A 23,709-nucleotide genomic window follows, 5' to 3' on the forward strand; every position below is an offset into this window, starting at 1 on the left:
AAACACTGAAAGGTATTCCAGTTTGTATAAAAAATTCGAGAAATTTTCTGAAAAATTATAAATTATAAGAAAAAATTTTAGCAAGAAAGTACATGTTATTAACAAACCATTTTAATTCGTATTTTTTAAAATATTTTAAACGTATAAAGTTTAAATCTTATTCGAAAAAAATTAATTCTATCATTTTGATTTATTTATATACATATAAGAATCTTTCCTTTTCCTGTAGTAGTACATATTTCAGTCTATATAGTTATGTATATATTTCCACTCAAGCATTATAAATTATTTTCTTATATAACTCAGTAGAAGAGCGCTTAAGGATCACAATAAGCCATCTACAAGAACATAAAAATTTTATTGTGGTCCATAATATTAGATATAATAGTTACAATGCTAGTAAGATAAAGGATCACGAGAAATACACTCAATCTTAAAAAAAGCGGTACACTCAAAATGTGAGAAGAATTAAGGTCATATTCAAATCTTTGTATCTTCGCGAAAAATGATCGTGGAACTACAAACCAAAAAGCATTTGAAAGCTTAAACTCTCTAATTTTTTAATCTTTTGATTAAAAACTTTGAGTTTTGCAACATGACCACTTTTTCTTAAGACAAAGCATAAAAAAAGAATGTTAAAAAATTTACATCAAATTTTAACGTGTTCAAATTTTTTTTACTAATTGTCTGATAAAAGATTTTTGTACGATGAACTCTTCTCTTTAATTTGTCTTTTTTAAATTTATCCTACGATCATTATTGATTGAATTATGAACGATTTAAGAAAAAATGGCATTTTAAATTTAAATGCTCATAACTTGGTCAAAAATGGTCGCATAGAAATTATGATGACAGATACGAAAAGCTAAAAACTTCTACTTTGAGATTCTTTATTTGCTTATTTGATGAAAAAAATGTTCTGTTGTTTCAAAATTACCTTAAAACTAACTAAAAATAGTTTTTTTTTTGAAGATTTGACGCTATTTTTAAAATAATCGTAAGACTTTAAAGGTATCCACGTTTTCTTTAAGTTAAAAGTATACTTAAATTATTTATTTTGAAGATTTGACGCTATTTTTAAAATAATCGTAAGGTGTCCATGTTTTCTTTAAGTTAAAAGTATACTTAAATTAGCCAGGGCTTAGAATATTTTTTCCGTATGTTCTAGGATTTGAAAATGCCTTTTTTTCTATGCGACGATCGTTGACTGAGATGTGAGTGATTAAAGGAAAAATCACCTGAAAGTAAAAATTGCAGATTTTCTTTTATTCCTAAAACATGGCACCACTTTATGATTAATCATGGAATCTTTATTATACCGCCAGCGTTAGCATTACCAACAGCGTTAGCATTATCACGAGATTTCGTTTTTTCTTTCATCGTTCATAACTCACAAGGAAACCTCGCGAACCCGTAAATTCTGATTTTAATGAAACTTGGCATAAATGTAGAGGGGATGAATACATGAATTTAGAAATTTTTAGTTGGTGCCCAAAAAGGTTTGAAGGGGTGAAACCACCCTTCAAAGTTGAGACGATTTTTGCGGTTTTTCGATATATCTCGTAAATTAAACAAAATATAAAAAAGTTTCATACGAAAGTTTTACAGTATAAATACCTTTATTTAACTATGCTATTTATTAAAAAAAAATTTTTTTATAAAAAAATTGGAAAATTGGTAGGAAAAATTGGAAAAAGAAAATTAAATAGAAGAGTTCAATTTATAGAAATCTTTTTCTAGATTAAGTAAAAAAATTATTTCAGTCCATGTTCAAATTTAATGCAAATTTTTTAACATTTTACTTTTGTGCTTTGTCTTAAGAAAAAGTGATCATGTTGCAAATTTCAAAGTTTTTAATCAAAAGATTCAAAAACTAGAGAGTTTAAGCTTTCAAATGCTTTTTGGTTCGTATTTCCACAACTATTTTTCATGAAGATACAAATTAAGATTTGAATAATATAAATTTTTCTCACATTTTAAATGTATCGCTTTTTTTGATACCGCTTGGGGAGTGTATATGTATAACGCCAGTAAGCAAACTGTCCACCGATATATCAGCAGATGGAAAACAAATTCAATGATTTAATGAAGGATTACTTGACAATGAAAGAGCAAATTGAATAACTGTGCCCACATTAAATTCGCTGACAGAACCTGCGAACATAATTTGATAACAGATTGGCAATAGACACCGAACAGAATCTGTTGAACACATATTCTGCTCTATTTCTGTCGCTACTCTGTATCAAACAGTGTAGCAAGTATGTTGAAGCTTATTTAATTTCTACCATTATATTTTATTAACAAATATTTTGTTATGTTTCTATTAGTATTTTGCTAAAATTTATAACAGCATTGTATGTCAGATCTTACATTAAATCCGTAGCTTTTTTGTTAAAAATTGGTAACGGACATTTTGTAGGATTTGGTCTTGATAGACTTGCCTGTTTACTATCTTTCCTTATCGGTTTTGATCCTTTAATTAAATGACATATTTCTTTTCTTTCCAATCAAGATAATAATATTATGCAAATCAGTCTAGCTCACATTCTTATGACGATTCACAACACAAAACACAGAAAACGAAAATTACATCGATGACACTGGACAAATTTATACACTCTCACATTGACTACATACCTAGCCAGTTGATTTAAAATTGTAACATTTTTTTTATGCTACATTTATTTACTCACTAAAATGCTACATGTATTTACAGGATGACCTAATCATGAATAAGAGTATAGGGATATGTTACGCGCACATATTGTTCATACAATTTTCGCCGTAAACGCAGCGAGGAAGATTTATAATATGTTTCTAATCATTCGTTCATTTAATTTGAATTAATTCTTCTTCCGCATCTTCAGAGAAAACGCAAAAATCAGGAGATACACTTCTTGACATGAGTATAGCATTGCTTAATTAGTAATAATAATATAATTCTTCTTAAACTATATACTGAAGAAAAGCGAACGCTCGTATTTACATGACTTATTTGAAACCGCAATTAAATCCGGTTCTGAATATTATTTATATTCAGTGTAAAAAATTGTATCCATTATGAGATTAAATGAGATTAAAATTGTATACCTGATTTTGACGTTGAGAGAAATACAAACTCGAGGTCCAAAATATTCAAAAGTGCATCAAACTGCAAAAACGTTATTTGTTCTAATTTAATGAAGATATGTATTACATATGGCTGCGATCAGAAATTCACTGCCAGTACTAAAAATATGTAGTATACGTAACATAAACTATACATTTTCATACTAGCGATTTTATATTCTAGTAGTGTATATCGGAATGCAGTCTATATAATGGATCTCAAAATTTAAGTGCCAAAACTTCAGGAATATGTAACAGCTAGATTGACAAATTGAGAAAAGTTCTTTAGAAATTATCTCATTTTTTGTTTCTTTTGGAGAAAATCAACTTTTTTTCATTTTTCATATATTTAATACTTATTTATACTGAAGCTATATGTATATGATAACTTCTTTGGGTAATAATTCCTTCTTTTGTAAATGTAGCTCCTTATTATTACGTGCGTTCACATTATTTTTGATAAAAATGAATTGTCATTTGTGAAATAATTCAAGAAACCAATTACTAAAATTCATGATATCCTAATATAAGCCTGAGGTATTAAGGGGATGCTAAACTGCTAGTCTTGATCGAGGTCGATAATGTAGTCATTTGTGCACATCATTAACAAAATTTTGTATGTATTTCTTTTATAGATTTGGAAATCCTTTTTCAAAATTAAAGTTTATGTATTAATATCATCAGCTTATGAATTGAATTTCATACCATAAATTAAAAAAAAAAATTTAGATTGCTCTTTTTAGACATGAAATTTTCGTACTCATTAACCTCTTTTTTATTAGAACGCCTATGCTCAATCTGAAAGCGTAGTATTGTTCCTAAATGCTTCACTTAGGCCCAGGCTTGATTTGTACGTACAAGGTCTAAAATTTTTGCATCGGACACATTTTGTTACGAGTCGACGTCAGAAACCGACAATTTTAAAATTTTTTGTCGTTTTTCCTACAAAATCGTTTCGGCCCGAATTTGTTATCATCTATACTTTAATTCTGGAGAAGGATTTTTAACTCTGCAATTAAAAGATTAGTGAAAAATAAAATTATCGGTAAAACAAGACAACTTTAGCATCCTCTTAAATTGAGCGTTTTTTGAAAAAATGAAGCAATATTTGGATCCAACATGAGTAGTTAACGTTAGATGTTTGTGTTGCAAATTCGCCGTTTTAATGTTTTTAATTTTCTCTTCAGATTAGCAATTAACAATCTCAAAAATCTTCATATACACATAAGAAAGTAACAACATAAATAAATAAGTGTAAATGTAATAATTTTAATTTCAATGGCACTATAGTCTAAGTCGGACTCAGATTTTCTCTTTATATATGTATGTTGTAGGATACGTAGATTGTTCACAGATATATGGAACCTACAATTTCCGGACAGTTAAGATAGAGAGATTTCGAGGTGTAGAATATTCTTGATGACTTATTATTTCATCAAAGAGGGAACGAGTGTATAAAATTTTTCCGATTTTGCTTGGAATCAAATTTAGGATCAAAGACTTCAGTATAAGATTAGTGCGCTATCCGCAACATCACGCTTGCTTCAAGTAAATAATAAATAAGTAAAAAAATGAAAAACATTTTGTGATTTTCTCTGAAATAAAGCAACGCGCATATCGTTAAAAGACTTTTTTTTAGTTCGCTTTGGTCTCTCAAAGTTTAAACATTTAAATTCTGAACATCATGTGTATATATATAGGTATCGCATATTAAGAAATAAATACAGTAAGAACACAAAAATGGGGGTAGTAACAAATGCATGCAATTGTTCGAGTACAGGAGCAAAACGTCAACATCCTAATCTTGAGAGGGTTCAAGCACTTGGAGGCTGTCCAAGGCGATAGCGTCAAATAACGCCGATTCGGCGAAGAAGTTTTCGTTTATATTACAAATAAAAATTATAGCCTAGAAAGAGGCAGCAAATCGCTAATGAGAGTTCGACCCTGAAATGCCGGTTTTGTTCACCTTGCAACGACCGGCCGACGTATAAGTCTATATCACAGAAACGGAACTCTCCATTTCATTTGCAGTCTTTTTCTCGTCGCCATCGTCGCCGTAATTGCCGCGGTCGTCAATCTGTTCACCGGGGACTAGATGCGCGTCCTTCGATAGGATCAAGGAGTCCTCGCCAATAGGCGCGGCGGCCTCGACTAGATTCTCGACGGACGCCGCCGTCGTAGATTCCTCGTGGCAAAAGCTCCTGCGTAGGGACTGTTGCGTCCTTACGGTGCCCCTGCGTATGCTGCTACGCAGCAAATTTGCCACGTCGGCGGCTGTCAAGTTCGAGCTGGACAGAGTGTGCGCGGCGGCAGTGTTCACGCACGACCGACGACCACGGTCGTTCGTCGAGTGGGTGCGCTCAATCGCGCGCGATCTCGCCGCGATGCCGATTCTGCTGGTGCGATCGATGGTATTTGGCCGATGACGCCGCTCGATCGTCGACACGTCCGCGCCGCCGGTATTCGTCACGTCCGGCCGCGGTTCCGATAGCACGTGGATCGCGACATGGTCGCGCGGTATCGACGCGCCGCTCTGATTGTTCATCTCCACTAGGACGGTCGCGTAATCCGGCGGCGGCGGTTGCAGTCCCGGCCTCTGTCGCGGCGCGCTGCTTTCCCCTAGCACGTTCGCAATCCTTCGCACGCTTCGCCGGAAGCTCTGTCGCAGCATTTTTGCGATTCGTGCCCCGGTCGCCGTGGTATAGCTCGGCGGAGGAGTGTACTTTGGCGGCGGATCCTCGAACGGTATCTCTGTGGTTGCGGCAGGCAGAATCCCGTTTCCGTGTAGACTGTTACCAGTGTCGCTTCCAATTTGGGTCTGCGCGTCGCGAGGATCCTCGGGCTCCAGTGGTGGCCGACAGAGCAATTGAATTCTCTGCAAAAAAAATAAATAAATAAATAAATAAAACAGATTGTTCCAATCAGAATAAGTATGTATTATATTTTTTACATTTTTTACTCATTGCTTTTTTAAGATAATTATGTGTAGAGTGATTAATATTATGTGTATTAAAGAGTGCATTAATGCATATCGCAAAGTTATTGCAATGCAATATTAACGCAGAAAGAAATTAGTAAGAACTTACGCCGTTACATTGTTCACAATGATTTATTGTTACTTCCACTTGTTCACTCTATCGCCAGCAAAAACACAGAAAGAGATGTATGAAAGATATGTTAGTCATTATAGTAACTGTGTAGCAATACAATTGCATATAAAGTGTCTGGTATAATAACCGTATCATCTCTCGTAGATAGATAGAACGGGTTAAACTGAATAAAAAAGTTGTCTACAGATTGTTTTAATACATATTTCTAAGGATTCTAAAGAATTTTAAGAGACAATTCTTTATTATTAATTACAACATTATTAATTCAAGACAAATACTTTATATAATTATACCCGAAACAATTTTTAAAATATAGGATTAAAGTTGAAGGAAACATCTTGCTTCTCGAAAATGGCTTATTCTATTAAAAATAATAAAGAGACCTTTTTGTGTAGATTTATCATAAAACTCATTTATTACAAAAAATGTCAAATTGCAAAAAATAGTGACGTATTAATTTTTTTCGTAAAAAAAAGCTTAAGTTAAAAATCTGTTTAAATTCGTTTCTGATTAAATAATGTATGGTTCCAAAAGATGAGCTTGAAGTTTTAAGATGTGCTTGAAACGCAACGTTTTATTAAAATAACGCAACGTTTTATTAAAATTAAATGGCTGTCGAAATTTTTGGAAAAAAAAACAATTTTTCCTTTCTTCGACACTTTATATTTTTGAAACTAAGCCATTTTTTGTACATAAGTTTCATCTTGAATTAATATAAATAAAATCTTGAATATTTAAGGACTACCCTGTATAATTAATAAGAAATTATTTTTCTAAATATATACAGTAAATCTACAATGTCTAAAACAAAGTACTTAATATCTACTCGTAACACAAGCAAATCTATTTATTGAGCTTTCCCTTATAAAAATGTAATACTGGGAAGTATTAAATTGGCCAATAATTATTTATTTTGAGTATTAAAAGTACTAAGAACAGTACTTAAGATAAGTATTAATTACTGACCAATTTAATACTGCGCAGTATTACATTTTCTAAGGGTTCTCTTAAACAATAAAGTTGTTAAACAATAAAACTATGCTATTTAATGATTTTAAGCAACAGCTACTTTTATAATTCCTTATCAATTATGTGCAGTTTATAATTTTTGGGCGATGGAAATAAATACTTGAAGTTTATTCGACAAGCAGAAATCAAATTCGACAAGCAAAACTCACATCGAGTATATCAGGCGGTCCCTTATTCAAGTATCGACACGTCTGTATGACAGCCACTGCTGGTATTATGAGTATCGGTGTCAGCTGAATCGCTGTGCCGAGTTGCCTTGCCCACACGGCCCAGTAATCTTTGCTCGCGCGACGATGAGAGTACAGTTCCCGGAAATCGCTGCTCTTGAATATTGTGATAGATAAAACCTGCAGAGTACAATAATGATAATATGCGTGACTGTAATTGTCCGATAACTTTGTTGCGTTTAGGTAAGAATCGACTTACTACTAAGGCAAGGGGGAGAATAAAAGCCCATGTGAAGGAGAGGAGAGGGCCGACCCAGTATCTGAGACATCGCCCGGTCGATGGAAATAACTCGGTGACGATTGTCTCGCTAGTGTGCGGACGTCCGCGGATTAAAAAAACAGCGAGGATTTGTATTGAGTACAAACTGATTATCCACCATGCTCCGCCGACGGTGTAATCGAGATAGTACACGACGTAAATACCCAACTGCGAACAGAGTAATATATAAACATAGATTAATATTAAAGATGAAACTTAGAGTAATACTTTCATTGGGGAATTATTATGAGAATATATTTAAGATTAAATGTTTGTCTAAGTTTTTTTAATTGCTAGTTAATAATTATATAACAATTTTTACATTTCTTTAAATAATAATAAATATACTTTTCATTGAAATGATTACCATTTATTGTTCATTATTTTTGTCATTATTATCATATTAGGAGTTTTATACAGTTTATTGAGTTACTAATGACATTGTCGAAGCACTTGTTTTTATATCTTTCACTTGTATATCCAAAAACATAACGTTATTCTTGGTATAACCGGAGTGTCTGCTTAATGTAGTATGAGGAATAAACATGTACAGCCCAGATTCCTTATCGGGATCTGAATCATCCTTATCGCGACCCACAGTCTTTACGATTTTTCTAACATCGTTCGCGGGATTGTCCTGGTCTCGTAGAAGCACGGCGGCTCTGAGAACGCAAGGCCAATCCAACAGAGGATCCCATTTTCCATTCTCTACGCGCAAACATCCGATAATGTGACGATCTTTCCACTGCCCTTTGCCGTTTAAAAACAATTTTAGTCTCAAAGTGTAACCATATTCCCTGTTGTAGAATATTGGACTGTAAAGGGCGTGATCGCTCCCTCTCGCCTCGTTCATCTTTTCTTTATAACGATCGATTCGCCATATAATACGGCCATTCGTCGAGGCATTTTCCGTACCTTCACAAGAACACAAACTCAATGACGGTTCCGGTCTACAATTCTCAATGATTAGCTCTTCGATATATTTCAGATTTTCCTTCATTTGAAACTTCATATCTTTTATCTCGGATTTTCGTTTCGCCACACTTTCAGAGTGTTTACGGATTTCTCCCGACAAGCTATTTACCTTTTCTGATAAAGTTTCTTGTTTGGATGTTAATTCTCCCGTATTCTTACATCTCATTTCCAATTCGAGTTTTAAATCGTTGACACGTTGCGAATACTCTTGCAACATATCGCTCGCGCGTATACTCTCCTTAGCGACGAAGGTCTTGAGGTCTTTCAATTCCTGGAAACAATAATTGGGCGTGCACACGTGCTTACATTGCTCATCGGTCAATTCTCCCTCCAATAATTTCAGCTGTTCAGAGATTTGTCGTAAATTCAGAGTAGTGCAATGTTGCATATCGTCAGTGATCATCTCCAAATTATTCAATCTCCGATTCAACGTCGCGTAATTGTTGCGAGATTCCTTAATTGTTTCCTCGATATTCAACTGCAATGCAGCGAGAGATTCCTGCTGAGAGTGTAGTAGACTCAAGTTTCTCGTAAGATCCTCTTGTAAACGTATTCGCTCCTTTTCTCCTTGATCGATAGCCAAACGCAACAACGTCAATATCGAGAATACTTTTTCCTTCCACACCGAATCTTGAATATCCTTTATTTGGCTGTTTCTCAGGCTATCTCTCGACGTTCCGATGTTGCACATTTTCTCGTGTACCTCCAGGTTTCTACGGGAAACATAAACCCCACATTTGTTGGGACATTCCTCCAGAACCGCCGCGCAATGCGTTATATGCTCCGTTAAATATTTCTCCTCCAGAAATTCATTGCAAAAATAACAGGGCACACTGCGACGCACTACCGAGTGAACGTTATTACTCATCTTCCGTTTTAATACGGACGCGTTTGTGATATTAATACGTTGATGCGCGAAACTAAAATGAAGTACTGATAACAATTCTCTGGAATGAAAGATTGTATGCTCTATCTGATAAGAGTTAGAGGCCTTATCCGAAGATGGAGATAATATTACAGATATACCCAAGTTACATATCTGTGTCACGCGTGTATTGCGTTACAATATACTATGTAATATTAAAATACGATATACTACGTAAATTAAAATACAATATTTTTGTGTAATGTATATTTTGTATAATTAATAATATAAATATTTGTATCTTCAAGAAAATTATCATATGTTCTATTAAACTGAAGTTGGCTATGTTAATATTTTTTAAACTAAAAAACTAAACTTAATAGATTATATCAAAATTAACATAATTATATTAAAAGGTGCATAAATAACTAACTCTGTTAAAAAAATTGCGTTAAGAAAAATAAATTAACTAAAGTTAAATTATGAAAAAGTTAATTTTAAAAAGTATTATTTACATTTACATTAAATTAAAATGTCATAATTTAAAAAATTAGATTACTTTAAGTAACACAATAATTACGATCGTCATATTAAATTTATAATATTTTATTGTAAATTAAATGTATGTATAATAAAAAATATTGTTTTTTTATTAGAAATGTAGTTTTTACAATTTTTTTCTACACGGGTAAATTTTTAACTCAGGAAAAAAGTATTTAAGTTAAAGTTAAAATTAAGTAAAAAATTATTAACTTTAAACTTTTTAATTAGTTATTCTTTAACCATGTGTGCATGTAAAATAATCTTTAAATAAGTAAGATAAATCTATTAAAGATGTTACTATCTCTACTTTATTAAAAAATACATCATTATAAAGAATTTCAACATACCTCCGTAGCCATAGGTAATCCAAATATGTAAGCACAAGCACAGCTAAAAAACGTGATTGAAGTTTCCCAGAGTTTCATCATTTTCGTATTGATCGCCATTATACCAGTTATTACACAATGCCAGATTGCCAACTGAAAATATCGACAAAATTTTTAAGTATTTTCACCATCACATATTCACCATCAAAGATGACATTTTTAAATCGCATATTCATACATGGAGAAAATTTTTTCTTAAAATTTATTTTTAAAGTCATGATAGTCGTAGAATAACGTGAACTTCGAAAAATTTTAGTAAAATAAAATTTAAAGTAAAGTAAAATATAATTTTTAAGTAAAATTTTATAAAATAAGGTATAGTAAAATTTTTTTAAACTCTTACACTTATAATATTATCTAGCGACTATAATAATGTTGAAAGTAAATTCTAAAAGAACATTTTTTCTTTGTTTAAAATCTTTTATTATGATATTTTTTATTATTTATCGAATTTATTTTTTTTTATAGAGTACAGGAGAAAATGATATGTATATCTAAAAACATGTACCTGTTGTGCGATCCCAAATAAGATGAGAATAAAATAAAACAGAATTGCCCAGAACGGCGACACCTGTTCGGTGCCTAACAATGCCAATGTCGAAGGCACTAATTCAGTGGCTAGCCGTAACACCTGATATCCGGACTCAGTACTCGTGTCCGCACCAGGTCGTGTTACGCGTTGGCCAAGAAGAAATGATGCGTGAGACATGAATCTCTCTGGCGTGCTGGTGTATCCTGGCGGTGCTGGTTGACTGGCAAGCCTCATAAATGTATACCCTGACATTCTCTCTGCAAAATCAAAGTCCGAGAATTACAACTTACAAACGCCGCGCGACTTGATTCCAGGTGTTCGTAATAATATAATATAATAAATAAAATGGCTATATGTTTACCGAAAGAACTAATAGTATAGATGTAGCCGTGATGCCTGAGGATTTGTACGCAGGTATTTGCTAGGAAAGCCCCGAGAAGGAGTACTACAAACGTTACGATTATCACAAGACTCGTGTCCCGCTGTAAGAGATGCTTGTGCTTGTTATGAGCTGCTATCTGAAATTAGAAGTATTTCAATAAATTGCTACCGATCGTCGTTTAAATATTACGACCAATCGAGAAATAATTATAGGAGAAAATAAGTTGTGCTTGTTAAATAATTATCGTGCGATTTTAGGCAACAGTACCTGCATAACGGCCGCGCCGAGTAAACCCCACGTGAGGAAGACCTCATTCGAGGCAGCCACCCATGACTTCCCATTAATAAAGAATTCGCTCCAGACGGTGGCGGGGAAAAGTTGATGTATCGAACCTGGCGGAGTGAGTCCAAGCAGTTTTGTGCAAAGGATAAACGTGCCAAATACGGGCACTAGGGTGAAAACGTATATAACGTTCCCATAAGATCTTAGTCCTAAAGTAAAAAATCAAAATTAAATCTTTCCAATTGATTCATTGAATATTCAACGTGCATATCGATATAGTAATTAAATTTTTTCCCTCTACGAATTTTAAATGCTACACATAACACGCTCATTAATATACGGTACGATTCCCAAATACAAAAAAGAATTTGTATAATCCATGTCTTTTATTAAAGATATATTCACCTTTACTCAGCGAAACAAATACGATCAACCATACGGCGGCTAGATGGAAAGCTACTTGAAACTTTAATGTGACGAAACCAGGATTAGTCTCGTTCAAGTGATGCCTTTGCAGTACAACGCCGCTGAAGTAATCCGGAACAGTCTCGTATAATTTGTACGAAGCGGTGCTGTTGTACGTAGGACGACTATCGTCCTGATAGAGAGAAAACGGCTCCGCCCATCGATACCTGTCCTGCTTCGTTATAAACGAATCTCTGTAATCAATGTACCACGCATTTTGTCCCACTTGATCAACATGGCATGACATTATTTCGATATTGCATATGACAGAGCGACGGAGAAGCCCCAAGACTCGAAAGAGATATTGAGAGCATAGCATCAAGATCACAAATATGATGTACATATATTAATGTTTTTAGGACGGATTTGCGATTTTCATTAATTTTTCTCTTGACTTTCTATTAAACTTCGAATATGCAAGTTAAAATACGAGTTTGTCTGTTAAGTTTTATCAAAACTTAGAATGACACCGACTAAATTCTAATTTACTCTCATTAAATTAATAATTCATTATTGTTAAGAATTATTAATTTTTTGTTGTTTAGATCAGAGATTCTCGAAGTATGGGTCGTGACTTATTCCATAATCTAGTGGATCGCGGAAAGTTTTTCAGCGATCAAGCTCAAAAGCAAATTTTGGAATAAACTACAATTATAAAATTATATTAAGTAAAAAATTAAACAGAAGAACAATGGTATAAAAAAATCAATTCCAATTTGTTTTAAAACTAAATGAATAGATCTTTGCCGTTTATAAAATAGGTCGCGGTTCAGATAAATCTAGAAAATCCTGGTCTAGACAGAAGAAACATTAGATTAGGGACAACGAATTGTACAACTGAAATTTTAGCAAGCAATTCTACTGATCGATAAACTCGACGAACATGACTATTCAAACTATTCGTAAATCTCACAAATCGCAAATTGCGAATTTGGAATCATAAATCTAGTGCATAATCTACTCCTAGCTTTAGAGATATATTTTGATATATATTTAAGCATCATAGAAATCTACCTGAAGTACACGAACATCCACGATACACCGACTATGCTGTAGATACCGATGAATGCCTGCGCGGTGAGTAAAGCTATTCCCACGCCATGAAAAAGCGGCGATATTCTCCACATATCCACGGAACCGGCCGCCAATCTTTGTCCAAGGCATACTTGTAGTGTCAACAGCGGGATGCCCAGCACGAGAGATAAAATCAGGAACTGTACAATAAAGTTTGCTGTAAAAAAGAAGATAAAGAATAAAAAATACATGAACAACTCAAATTCAAATAAAATTACTCAATAAGTTGTTAAAAATTGCTTTAATATATAATAATATATGGCGAGAAATTTATAATATCGTGGGACGAGTAAAAGAACTAGGAATTATTCATCCCTTAAATCTCAAATTTGGTCAATATAAAAAAAATGTGTTTCTTAGATTTTTATATTTATTAACATATTTTAAGGGAATCGAATTGATTCCGGACAGTTATGATTGGTTCTTTATTAAGAGCCCCGATCATCAATATTGCATATAAATTTTGCTAGTCACGAATACAGAGATCTGCTGGTTTCTGCATACTAAAAATGTCGAAATCCGATCTTGTCGAAACAAGACTGGTCTCAGTTGCTTCTTGAAATTATTCCGCGAAAAAAATTACACGCGTCAAAAGTTCAGTTGTCCTCATATCTCGTACACAATCGTTATTACGTCGCGCGCGCGCTCAAGGGAGAGAGATTTTGATGGAATATTTTAATTTAACGGAAGCCTCGTGAGATGCGTTTGTGGCATTCTTGCGGCTGCATGCGTTACGGTGCTCACCTCCAAATTGTACGCTAAGAATAGCGAATCTGCTGATGTTAAAGAGCCCCAGAGTGCAGCCGAGACATGCGAAGGCCGAACTAAGGGCGTGAGGCCACTTCCCCAGAGAATTCTCGTTCTCGTCGTCATTCTCATTATGTCTGCTGGTGTCTCTTAGTCTCTCGCATGTCCTATAATTGATACCATAAATGTACATGATTAATAGGATTGTAATTAATATACTAAGTTTATAACGTTTAGTAAATTAAAATTTGATTTTTTGTATTTATATACGTACACCGAAAAAATAAATACTCTTAGTTCTACGAAGTATTCTCAGTTTGTTAAAAAAAAGTAACTTATTTTTATACCTAAAAAAGAAATCGTTGAAAGCAAATTGAAACAATTGTTAATTCTCAAATATGAGTTAACTCGTACTTGACAATCTGTAAATGAACGATTCAATTTTTGTCGGTTGTTTTACTCCCGAGAGAGTTAAAGCCGTTTGCTCGCCTATCGGCGGCGCTGCGCACTAACTGGTGGGACTTATAGAATAAACTCAACATTTTTTTCTGTCAATTTTAACAGTTAAATGTTGTCACTGTATTAATAAGGAACATATTTATTGTGTAAAATTAAAAGTACGTGCACATTGTGTTACTTTTACACTTTTTTCAGTTATTCTAATAATTTAACACTTCACTTGAATTAACACAACAGCAATATGTTAAAGTAATAAGCAAATATGTATAATTTTAACATAAAAATTTTAACTAAGATATTTTTTAACAAGAAAATACAATTTTTTTACCGTGTAGTTTTGTTCTCAGTTTATTTGACGCTTAAAAAGATCTGATCTATTTTCATTCTTAAAGGAAGAAGGTGTGTGAAATCAACTTAATCTCTAATTGTCGTAATAAATCTCATTTACAAGTCGTAAAATTAACATTAGCGGTTGCACGGATGATTTTATTGTGTGCGTCTCGATTTCCGATCATAGTCTATGAACCGATGTTGTCCGAGGTCACGTTAATCCGCAGCATAAACTAGGTCGAGTGCAATTTCATCACGCACCGTTGTCTTAATGCGAAAAGGGTCTTATCGCGTAAGCTTCCGATTACACCTACAGAGCAGTATCGGGATATACTCGGTGAAGCGTTTATTCTACGCAGAAGATACCGTTGTCTGCGCTAAAATTAGCAGGAGCGAGAATCTTTGCATCCCGTCCTAATCGCTGCTAACGAGTAATCCACGCGAGTGGCAGGGGCGCTCATATAAATCTCATAAGGCGATCGCCGATGATACCACCAAGAGAATCAATAGTGAATTACAATCTGCGGACTCTATCGTGTACTTAAACGTTATTATCTCAATGGGGTTTAAATCACGCATGATGGTAGACACACCCGGTAATGCCGATAACAAATTGACCGTCTCATGTCTCAGGTTAGTACCGTTATTATCGCGAGATGAAGAGACAAAATAGGAGAGATGATGCATATCGTGATTGCTAAAGCGGAGGTTTCTTTCGAGTTTTGCCGAGTTTTGTCGGTGTGTCATTGTGCCAATTTAAACAGATTCACATGTATTGTTTATTAAATAACGTGAAGAGAGATTTTTTATGTATACACATATGTACGTTTGGTTTTTCCTATTTCTTTGCAAAAAAATATTTAGGATTATGTTTGAATAAAGACTACAATGTTGTGTGAAACGTGTGTTACGGATACCCTCTATGTAATGTATATTCTTCATATTTTTATATAGAATAAATTATAATAACTTATAATAATTATTTTAGAATAAATATCATTATAATACTTTTAATAATTATAATTCTCCTAGAATTACCATTTATGTAAAAACTGTCGTTAAAATATCGGATCGGTGCAGCTAAATTATTGGATTTGAAAAAAAGCGTTTATTTTTGAATAATGTATGTACATAATTTACTTCATGAAGTAATATATTATGTGTATCATATATTACCATAAAACACGAATAATTTTAGAATTTTTATTATCGATCGACCGCTCACATACCATCATTCAAAAAAATTAGAGTAGAAATCACGTGTCGTTAACTGCGCGGCACGAGTATGGCGAATTCGTATCGATTGCATGCCTAGATAAAAAAAAGAAAAAATAATTTGCATTAATAGCTGCATAATAGTTTATGTACAGCTGTATAACAGTTTTTCTATTCTATAAACTGTGTGTATTGATATGGTTGTTGGATTTAAGGGTGTATTGGACATACAATTTTAGACAAAAGTGCATGAAATTTGAAATATTTAAATATCTAGGCCTAACGCATAGTAAATCTAGATGTAAGAAACTTGAACGATAGTTGGAGTCTTATTTTTACTCTTACAAAGGTATTTTTTACGTATTTGCGATTTTTTTCACTTATGAGATTAAACTTTTGACAGTTAAAATGCACAATTATCTCAAGTTATATTTTATTTCTTTAAAACGGTGTAGTGAAGACAATTGAAACTTGGCAGATATTTTCATCTAGTCATATACTAGATGTACAAAAAAATTCAAAACATTGGTACTATTTCTTCTATATTTTTTTAGCTGTTTCATCCGTCAAGATCGTCCTTTTTCATAACATAGAAAAGGATACCATGTAAAATCAGTGAAAATTAAAATAGTTATAACTCAACAACCGTTTAGTGGATGCGTTTTCAATTTTTTCAATACATTAGGGAAACTAAAAGAACAATTTCACAAATTTTTAGCAACTTTGTACCATTTTGAACTTCAGTCCGATACATCCTTAAGACGCAATCGTAAATTGAAGCTAGAATAATATTAAAATTAATTTGATCAAAAAAATTTAATAATGTTGCTATAAGCATCTTAAAAAACTGTAAAGAACTTATTAAAATATTCCAGTAGAGTTCTGCTAAGGCCTGGATTCTCTCATTCCGTCACACGGATGCTACATTGAAGCAAGTGTGATCTACTACAAGTAACAGAGTACGTTCTTATCGATAAATTACACCACGTGCTATTTTGTTAAACTCGGCACACGCGAGCGCGCATACATGCATACGCATGCACGCACGCACACGCACGCTCAAACACACACACACACACACACACACACACACACACACACACACACACACACACACACACACACAAAAGAGAGACATTGTTATTTAAAAAATTCAATATAAAGTACATATCCATGTTGAAGTATCGATGATTAATGTATCTTGAAATTATTATTTGTTTCTATATAAATACTGATTAGATATAAATAAAAAAACTTAATTAATACTAAACGTCAGTTCAATGTTTAATTTAATATCTACGATTTCGTTTTAACTGCAGAAAATTAATATTTTAACGCGGACGTTTTCTCTATATGGTCAGTTAATTCTGATTAATCTTTACGAGCAGTATTTGGAGTATTTCGGGAAAGCTTTGAAGATTGTGATCTTCGACACGAAAGCATACGTTATCAGTTTGAAATCGCACAGAGTACCGAGAAGCGAGCAAAGCCGTATTCTTTTTATTTTTTCAATTGACGTCACGGATATTTCGGGGAGCATGAAACATAAGTTCCGAAGGTCGTTAAAAACCGAGGAAGTGACAAAGGGCAGACGGGTTTGAAGGAGAGATCGATACGGTAACTGTTGTGGTCACCGCTAATGACCGCGAACCCCGAGCCAGCCCCTTAACCGATGCCGCTCGCGATTAGGCGCACGCGAGCCGCTGCGCCACACACTCTTGACACGATAACCACACGTCTCTTTTCCTCTTTCTCTTCGTTTGCTCGCTCGCTTGTTCTGACCAGGCTCGGTTCTATGTCCGATTTTGCTTGGGTCAGTCCGATCGATCGAGGCTGACCATTTCGATGAAAATATCTCGCGAAACACTTGAACCGGTATATCGCAAAATGGCCGGTGTCTCGATTCGATTATTCAACAATAAAACGCAAATCGAATATCAATTAAACGCCGCACTGAAAAATTTGAAGTTCAAACATTTTCTTTTCCTTTTATAGTCTGTTAAAATAAGCGCTAAAAAGATTTTTTTTTTTTTAAGAAAATTTTGCTGAAAAGATAGTTAAGTACCAAATATTTTAAATTTATGACAATAGATTTTTTATTGTCAATTAAATTATTAATTCTTATCTAGAGAGAGAGAGAGAGACAAAATTTGTAAAACGGAAATTTGCAAAATTCCCGCAAAAGCTTTTTGCTTATAACGTAATTCAAGATGATGACATGACATTTTACTCATAATCTTTGATTGCTCGCTCTTACGCCAATCTGAAAAGTGATGAGTCGCGCTTGATAGAACTGACTCAAAGGTTTCGCCTCACACAAATGCTTATTTATTTAGAAGACAGGATATTCCCGTTAGTGATTTATCGACTCGTTCAGGAAAATAGTTATATTGATCGCTTGTTTAGTCTTTGATAAACTTCATAAAATCTGTCAAGGCGAGCGCGTCATACTAGGAATCTGGGTGATTGCAATGACATTTTCTAGCAAGGCCAAAGTATATATGCAGAGAACAAATTTGTTCTTGATTAGTTAGACACACTGTTTAGTATCCATAGTATCAATTAAGCATCAATCATTAGTTAGGTTATGTATTAATTCAACTATCTTATGTGTAACGTAAATTGTATTTTGCTGTAGTTTTAAATAAATATTTAATTAAGTAAATGGAAATTAACTAAATAAACTTTTTTAATTAAACAAACATTGATTAGAATTTTATTAGCATATGTAAAAAATTTGATTAAAATCCTAATGTTACTTTATTGTCAAATTTGCAAAAGTACTTGCAAAAAATAATAAACACATTATATTGAATATTGCTCACTACAAAACGCAATTTTTTACAGAAGAATCAAGGATAAAGAAATTATTTATAACATAAAATATAAAATAATTTTTAATCTAATACGAGAATTGTGTGTTCAAATTTTACATGCACAGATACTTAAATGTAATAATAAATAGAATCTTTATATTTTATATTGTGTGTACTTATTGTACAATTTATAAAATTTTTGATAATACCTTAAGATGTGATAAATATATTCTCTTAAACATTAAAGAATTAAATCAAAACTGAAATCAATTCCTTAAACTAAATAATTTGTTATTTTTAATCTTCATGTTTGTGTCGAAATTTATTAACACAAAACATGTAGTTAAGAAACAACTACATTTGATCAACCTATTTTTCTGTAATTAAACTGCTTAGTTTTATATTAACATATGCTTTAGTAAATAATAAACTAAATTTAAGTCAAGTTTAATACATTTCTGAGTTAAATTGTTCAACTCCATTGTTTTAATTAATTAAATTAACGATATATTGAATAGGCGCACGTACGATTGTACGCTTCAAAATGCTGCTGTTATTTTATAGACCTCATGTGTGGATTTCAAGGATACGCACAGCTATGCACGATCTTGCGAGGTCTCAGGAAAGAAATTGCATCGCGATCGCAGAATACAAACATCCGCGTGCCGCGTTCTCGCTGGCGTATTAACCTATAGTTTATTCAGAAGCAGATAAATATTTGTGTTTACCATGCGATTGAATATTTGCGCAATAAACACGTTCGTATTGTCCTTGGTATGAGCGCTTCGAAATTCGGTGGATGTGTGAAGTATATTTTTACGTGCCCCGGCAAATTAAAGAACGGATGCAAACGCACGCACATTTCTTCGGTGTTTCTTGAGAAACTGAATAAAATTGTATGACGATTACCTATATATCGTGAAAATATAAGAAAATTTTTGACATATCTCTCTATCGGATAATCAGACATTTAAAATATGCTTCATTTCTCCAAATATAATACAAACAATCGATAATATATAATTAAGCTTATAATGGTCCAGTATTTATACTATAAAATTATCGAAGTTTTAATTAGACTAGTATAAATAAAATAACTTAATAATTAAAATTTTATTTAATATCTTGATCGCTCATATACACCGATGTATAATGTGATAATTGTATATATGTATATTAGTTATTTGAAAAAAAATTCAATTTTTTCCCAATTAATTTTCTTTCTGTAAATTTAAGTGATATGTTCTATTCAGTTAATGTGTGAGAAAATGAGATAATTTTTGCATATTTTAATTAATTAAAAAATAATTATTTTTTTATTGTGCCGCAATGTCATATATAGTGAAAATTAATTTGTTCAATCTCCGAAAATAAACTTTTTTAATTTAATTGTTTTTCAATTGTAATCAGATCATGAGAAAAAATATGAAAATGCGCTAATAGAAATAACGTAAATAATGATTCTAGTATTTTTATTTCGTCATTTCCATTAAAAGTATTCATTCCTTAAATTATAATTTTTCTTATTAATTCTAAATAATCAAGTATCAACATCTAGTATTTAATAAAAAAATATTCATAAAAAAATTTGTTTAATGTTGAAAAGGGAGAGAGTGAGGGGGGGAGGGGAAGAGAGAGGAAAAAAGTGAAGAAGTGTCAAGAGAACAAGATTGATTGTGACAATAAGTAATGAATTTTGCTTTTTTTTGTGTTGATATTTTTTTAAAGCTATATACCACTATACAGACATATCGTCTTCAACTATGTATTGACATGCAAAAAAGGAATAATTATTAATAGATCCTCTGCTGTTATTTTTATCGTAGAAATATTCTATACGATAGCATACATATTTATACGAATAATATCAACATAGTTGCAATATGAGATCAGAGATAAAACTATTGTACAGTCCTCATAACCAGGGAAGAAAAGGAAATAACGTGTCACGTCGATCAAGAATGTTTTGCTCAATCCAATATAATCTTCTGATTAATCTGCAAGGGTCTGCTCAATAATCTCAAGGAAACACGAATCGTAACGTGAATATGATTCGTCATACAGTACTAAAAACATATATGTCAAAATCATGACGTCTTTATATATGTAAATCGTGTGATATTGCATAAGTGCAGGCAAACATTTCTTCATCCGCATAATTCGCGCTGTCGAAAATTACGTACGTGATTTCATGATTTTGTAAAATAAGTCATAGATAAAAAATTTTGAGAGAATTGTCAAAAATTTACGGTCATTGGCTGTTAAATATCCCATTTAAATCTTGTTATTTATTATTTTGAGTTTTGAAGATATGATAATGCCAAGATATCCTTTGGTAAAACGGCAATGCCAAAATCCTTTGTTAAAAGAAACATGCATATGAATGAAAAGACACGTGACCCTCCTCCAGTTGTTTAAGCTGACGAGCCAGTTTTTTAAACGTCTCTCAAAATAATCAAGGTCCTCTCCGAGATGCTGAATCCGACAGCCTTGATCCGCAGAGATCTCTCACACTTCTGTTTTGATTTAACAATTCACTTAAACTGTCAGCGATGTTATTTTATTAGCCAATTCTGCGGCCTTGAGAAAAAAATCTAATCGCACCTTGCTAAACATAATTTCAACTTCGAGTTTCTGCTGAGTTATGGATAAGATCTGCGAGAGACATCGTTGCGCGTAGAGCTTTGCGACACCAAGACACAGCTGTCATGAGAAAGTTAATGTTGTCGTCTCTGCGAGACATGTCGCGTCCTTTTATTATAATAAAGAAGCGTTAATTTCGCGCAATGCAACGTTTGCGACACACTACATTACTGTGAACGACCGTGGTATTTTTTGCTTTTGATCTATCCACGTTGGAAAATTAACTACGATTTACAGATTTCCAGCAACAAATTTATGAAAGTCAAATAGAAGCGGAGAGTGAGGGACATCACGTGAAATAAGAAGCGAAATCGCGTGCTCGAGAAATACCCGAACTACTTGGTACTGATCAAAAGAAATGCTACATTATCCATTGCGAGTCCCCCATTATTATGTTACGAAAAAGCAGTCGGCATTTTCGATCTACCCGCAGATATTCCACTTATTGTTTGACACACTTTACATTTTTTTATCTAACATTGTCTACCTCCGCGAAATTATATAGCGTCGACGTCGCTATGCAATTTTTTTCAAGGAGAGGCCACAAGGTCGAGATACATTTATTTTATGAGATGTCGATGACCGGCTCGGTTTTTTGTACTCGGACAAAGGCGCATCGGTCAGTGGAACGTTTGGACAGTGGTACTTGTTTGTCTTTTTTGAATTTTTTTTATATTTGCTAAAAAAACCAGAATATGCGCCACGTTTTCTCTTTGTGTCAAATTTTTAAACTGATGTTAAATGATGTGAATATTTGCCGAATAAATCACGCTGCATGATACGACCTTGATATAGAGCGCCGGTCAACAACTTAGGAAAAATTTCAAAAGATTTGGAGCAAAACAATGAAAAAAGAATGATTCATCCAAGAGTCATCATCCACAAAGATCTTTCCGAAGATCCAATCGAATATTTCGTATTTTAATGATGATGCCAAGAGGAATCGTAAAGATAATCTTTTTCTGTGTGAATTGTCTCTTGCAAATTTTTTATATATTAGGATTCTTTAATTATGAATAAAACTTAATCTTCCGTAAACGCATTTATTAACGGATCGTTCGTAGCATCCTGTCGGATCCCCCCGGGTAAACGTTGTCGACGCGAACTCTTTGTCTAGTCCTCTCACGTGTAAAACACGCCGGGCAATTCGACGGACGCCGCCGCGCCGCCGTAACTGGCGACTAACGTTACGACTATGACACGACACGGTTCGTTAGGTTGATGTCGCGAAGTTGAGGAGCATTACACCGGGATGCAACGAGACCGTTTGTTGCACGTTAAGAGTGACGTTACGCGTCGCGCGAGAGGAAGCGGGATGCTCATCTCGCGGCTTTGCTGGCCGCTCGCGTGTAATCGGACAACCGTAAAACCTGTAAGAAAGATACCACGGCGAATGAAATCGTAATCACTGTCCCTCCGGCCCTCGGACGTGAATTTGCTCCTCGAATCTCCCGTGCAAATAACACTCGTGGTAATAAATTTTCCTCCGCGTTTTCCTCTCGCTGCTCTTGCTATTACCAATTACACGTTTGTGACGAAAGTCGTTGCGACACTAATTTATTTAGTCAACGAATCATCGCTAAATAAAACGTTACGTGCTCAAAAGTTCTAATGTAATTTTTGCCTTTAATTCGTGTTTATTAATGCAGATTAACTTTTCCTAGTATTGAACAATTTTTTATAAAGTAGAGATTAAAGTCACTCTACGTCGATAAAATAGACAGATACATTAGCGTGAAATATTTCACGCTGATCAAACACTTTGGCGTACTTATTTATTTACTAATTGAGTAGGGTAGAAACGAACATTCTGGTATTGTTTAGATTCGTCCGCTAATCGATAATTAATAATAAACAAAACGGAGTTAATTGAAACGTGACAGCCTGTCGCGCACACGAAGCATATACGTTTCGATGGAAGTAACGCGCTTACAATCAATTATTCAGGCGCGAAGCGCGATTCAAACCAATTTTCACGATAATTGGCATAACGGAACACGCAAGAGTGTTTACGGTATTTTTTCGTAAAAATATTGAGCGTTGTTTTGTGAGTTTTCGATACCTGACGCGATGCCGTTGGCTACGGTAGAAGTACTGATGGCAAATCGTTGGATCGTGGTTCATCCTCGTCGCATGTCACGTTGCGACGTCAACGACCGTCGTCCGACAAAATTGATCCTCCTCCTGCTCCCGATCTCGCTTTCCACGTGTTTCCTTCTTCCTTCGCGTTATTCGAGAACAAGGAGATGCAACTTCCTC

The 23,709-nt window shown here is 33.7% G+C and overlaps 1 protein-coding gene across 2 annotated transcripts in view; it reads right to left on the bottom strand.

Moving 5' to 3' along the window:
• Positions 1 to 2,503: 2,503 nt before the first annotated feature.
• The window catches only part of LOC105836629, a 65,345-nt gene continuing 44,139 nt past the window's right edge, over positions 2,504 to 23,709 (bottom strand). Inside the window, exons 4-14 of one of the 2 annotated variants that reach the window (XM_036283938.1) lie at positions 13,985 to 14,154; positions 13,181 to 13,397; positions 12,107 to 12,360; positions 11,687 to 11,910; positions 11,399 to 11,555; positions 11,014 to 11,294; positions 10,467 to 10,598; positions 7,677 to 7,904; positions 7,400 to 7,597; positions 6,198 to 6,245; positions 2,504 to 5,986 (exon numbers count right to left, since the gene is read on the bottom strand). In XM_036283938.1, the coding sequence (XP_036139831.1) occupies positions 5,105 to 5,986; positions 6,198 to 6,245; positions 7,400 to 7,597; positions 7,677 to 7,904; positions 10,467 to 10,598; positions 11,014 to 11,294; positions 11,399 to 11,555; positions 11,687 to 11,910; positions 12,107 to 12,360; positions 13,181 to 13,397; positions 13,985 to 14,154 (2,791 nt within the window). In that variant the 3' untranslated portion in view covers positions 2,504 to 5,104. The remainder of the gene's footprint in view (positions 5,987 to 6,197; positions 6,246 to 7,399; positions 7,598 to 7,676; positions 7,905 to 10,466; positions 10,599 to 11,013; positions 11,295 to 11,398; positions 11,556 to 11,686; positions 11,911 to 12,106; positions 12,361 to 13,180; positions 13,398 to 13,984; positions 14,155 to 23,709) is intronic. The other variant, XM_036283939.1, reaches the window with a different exon arrangement.

This window comes from Monomorium pharaonis, chromosome 3 (assembly GCF_013373865.1).
Source record: "Monomorium pharaonis isolate MP-MQ-018 chromosome 3, ASM1337386v2, whole genome shotgun sequence".
NCBI classification, from domain to species: Eukaryota; Metazoa; Arthropoda; class Insecta; order Hymenoptera; family Formicidae; genus Monomorium; species Monomorium pharaonis.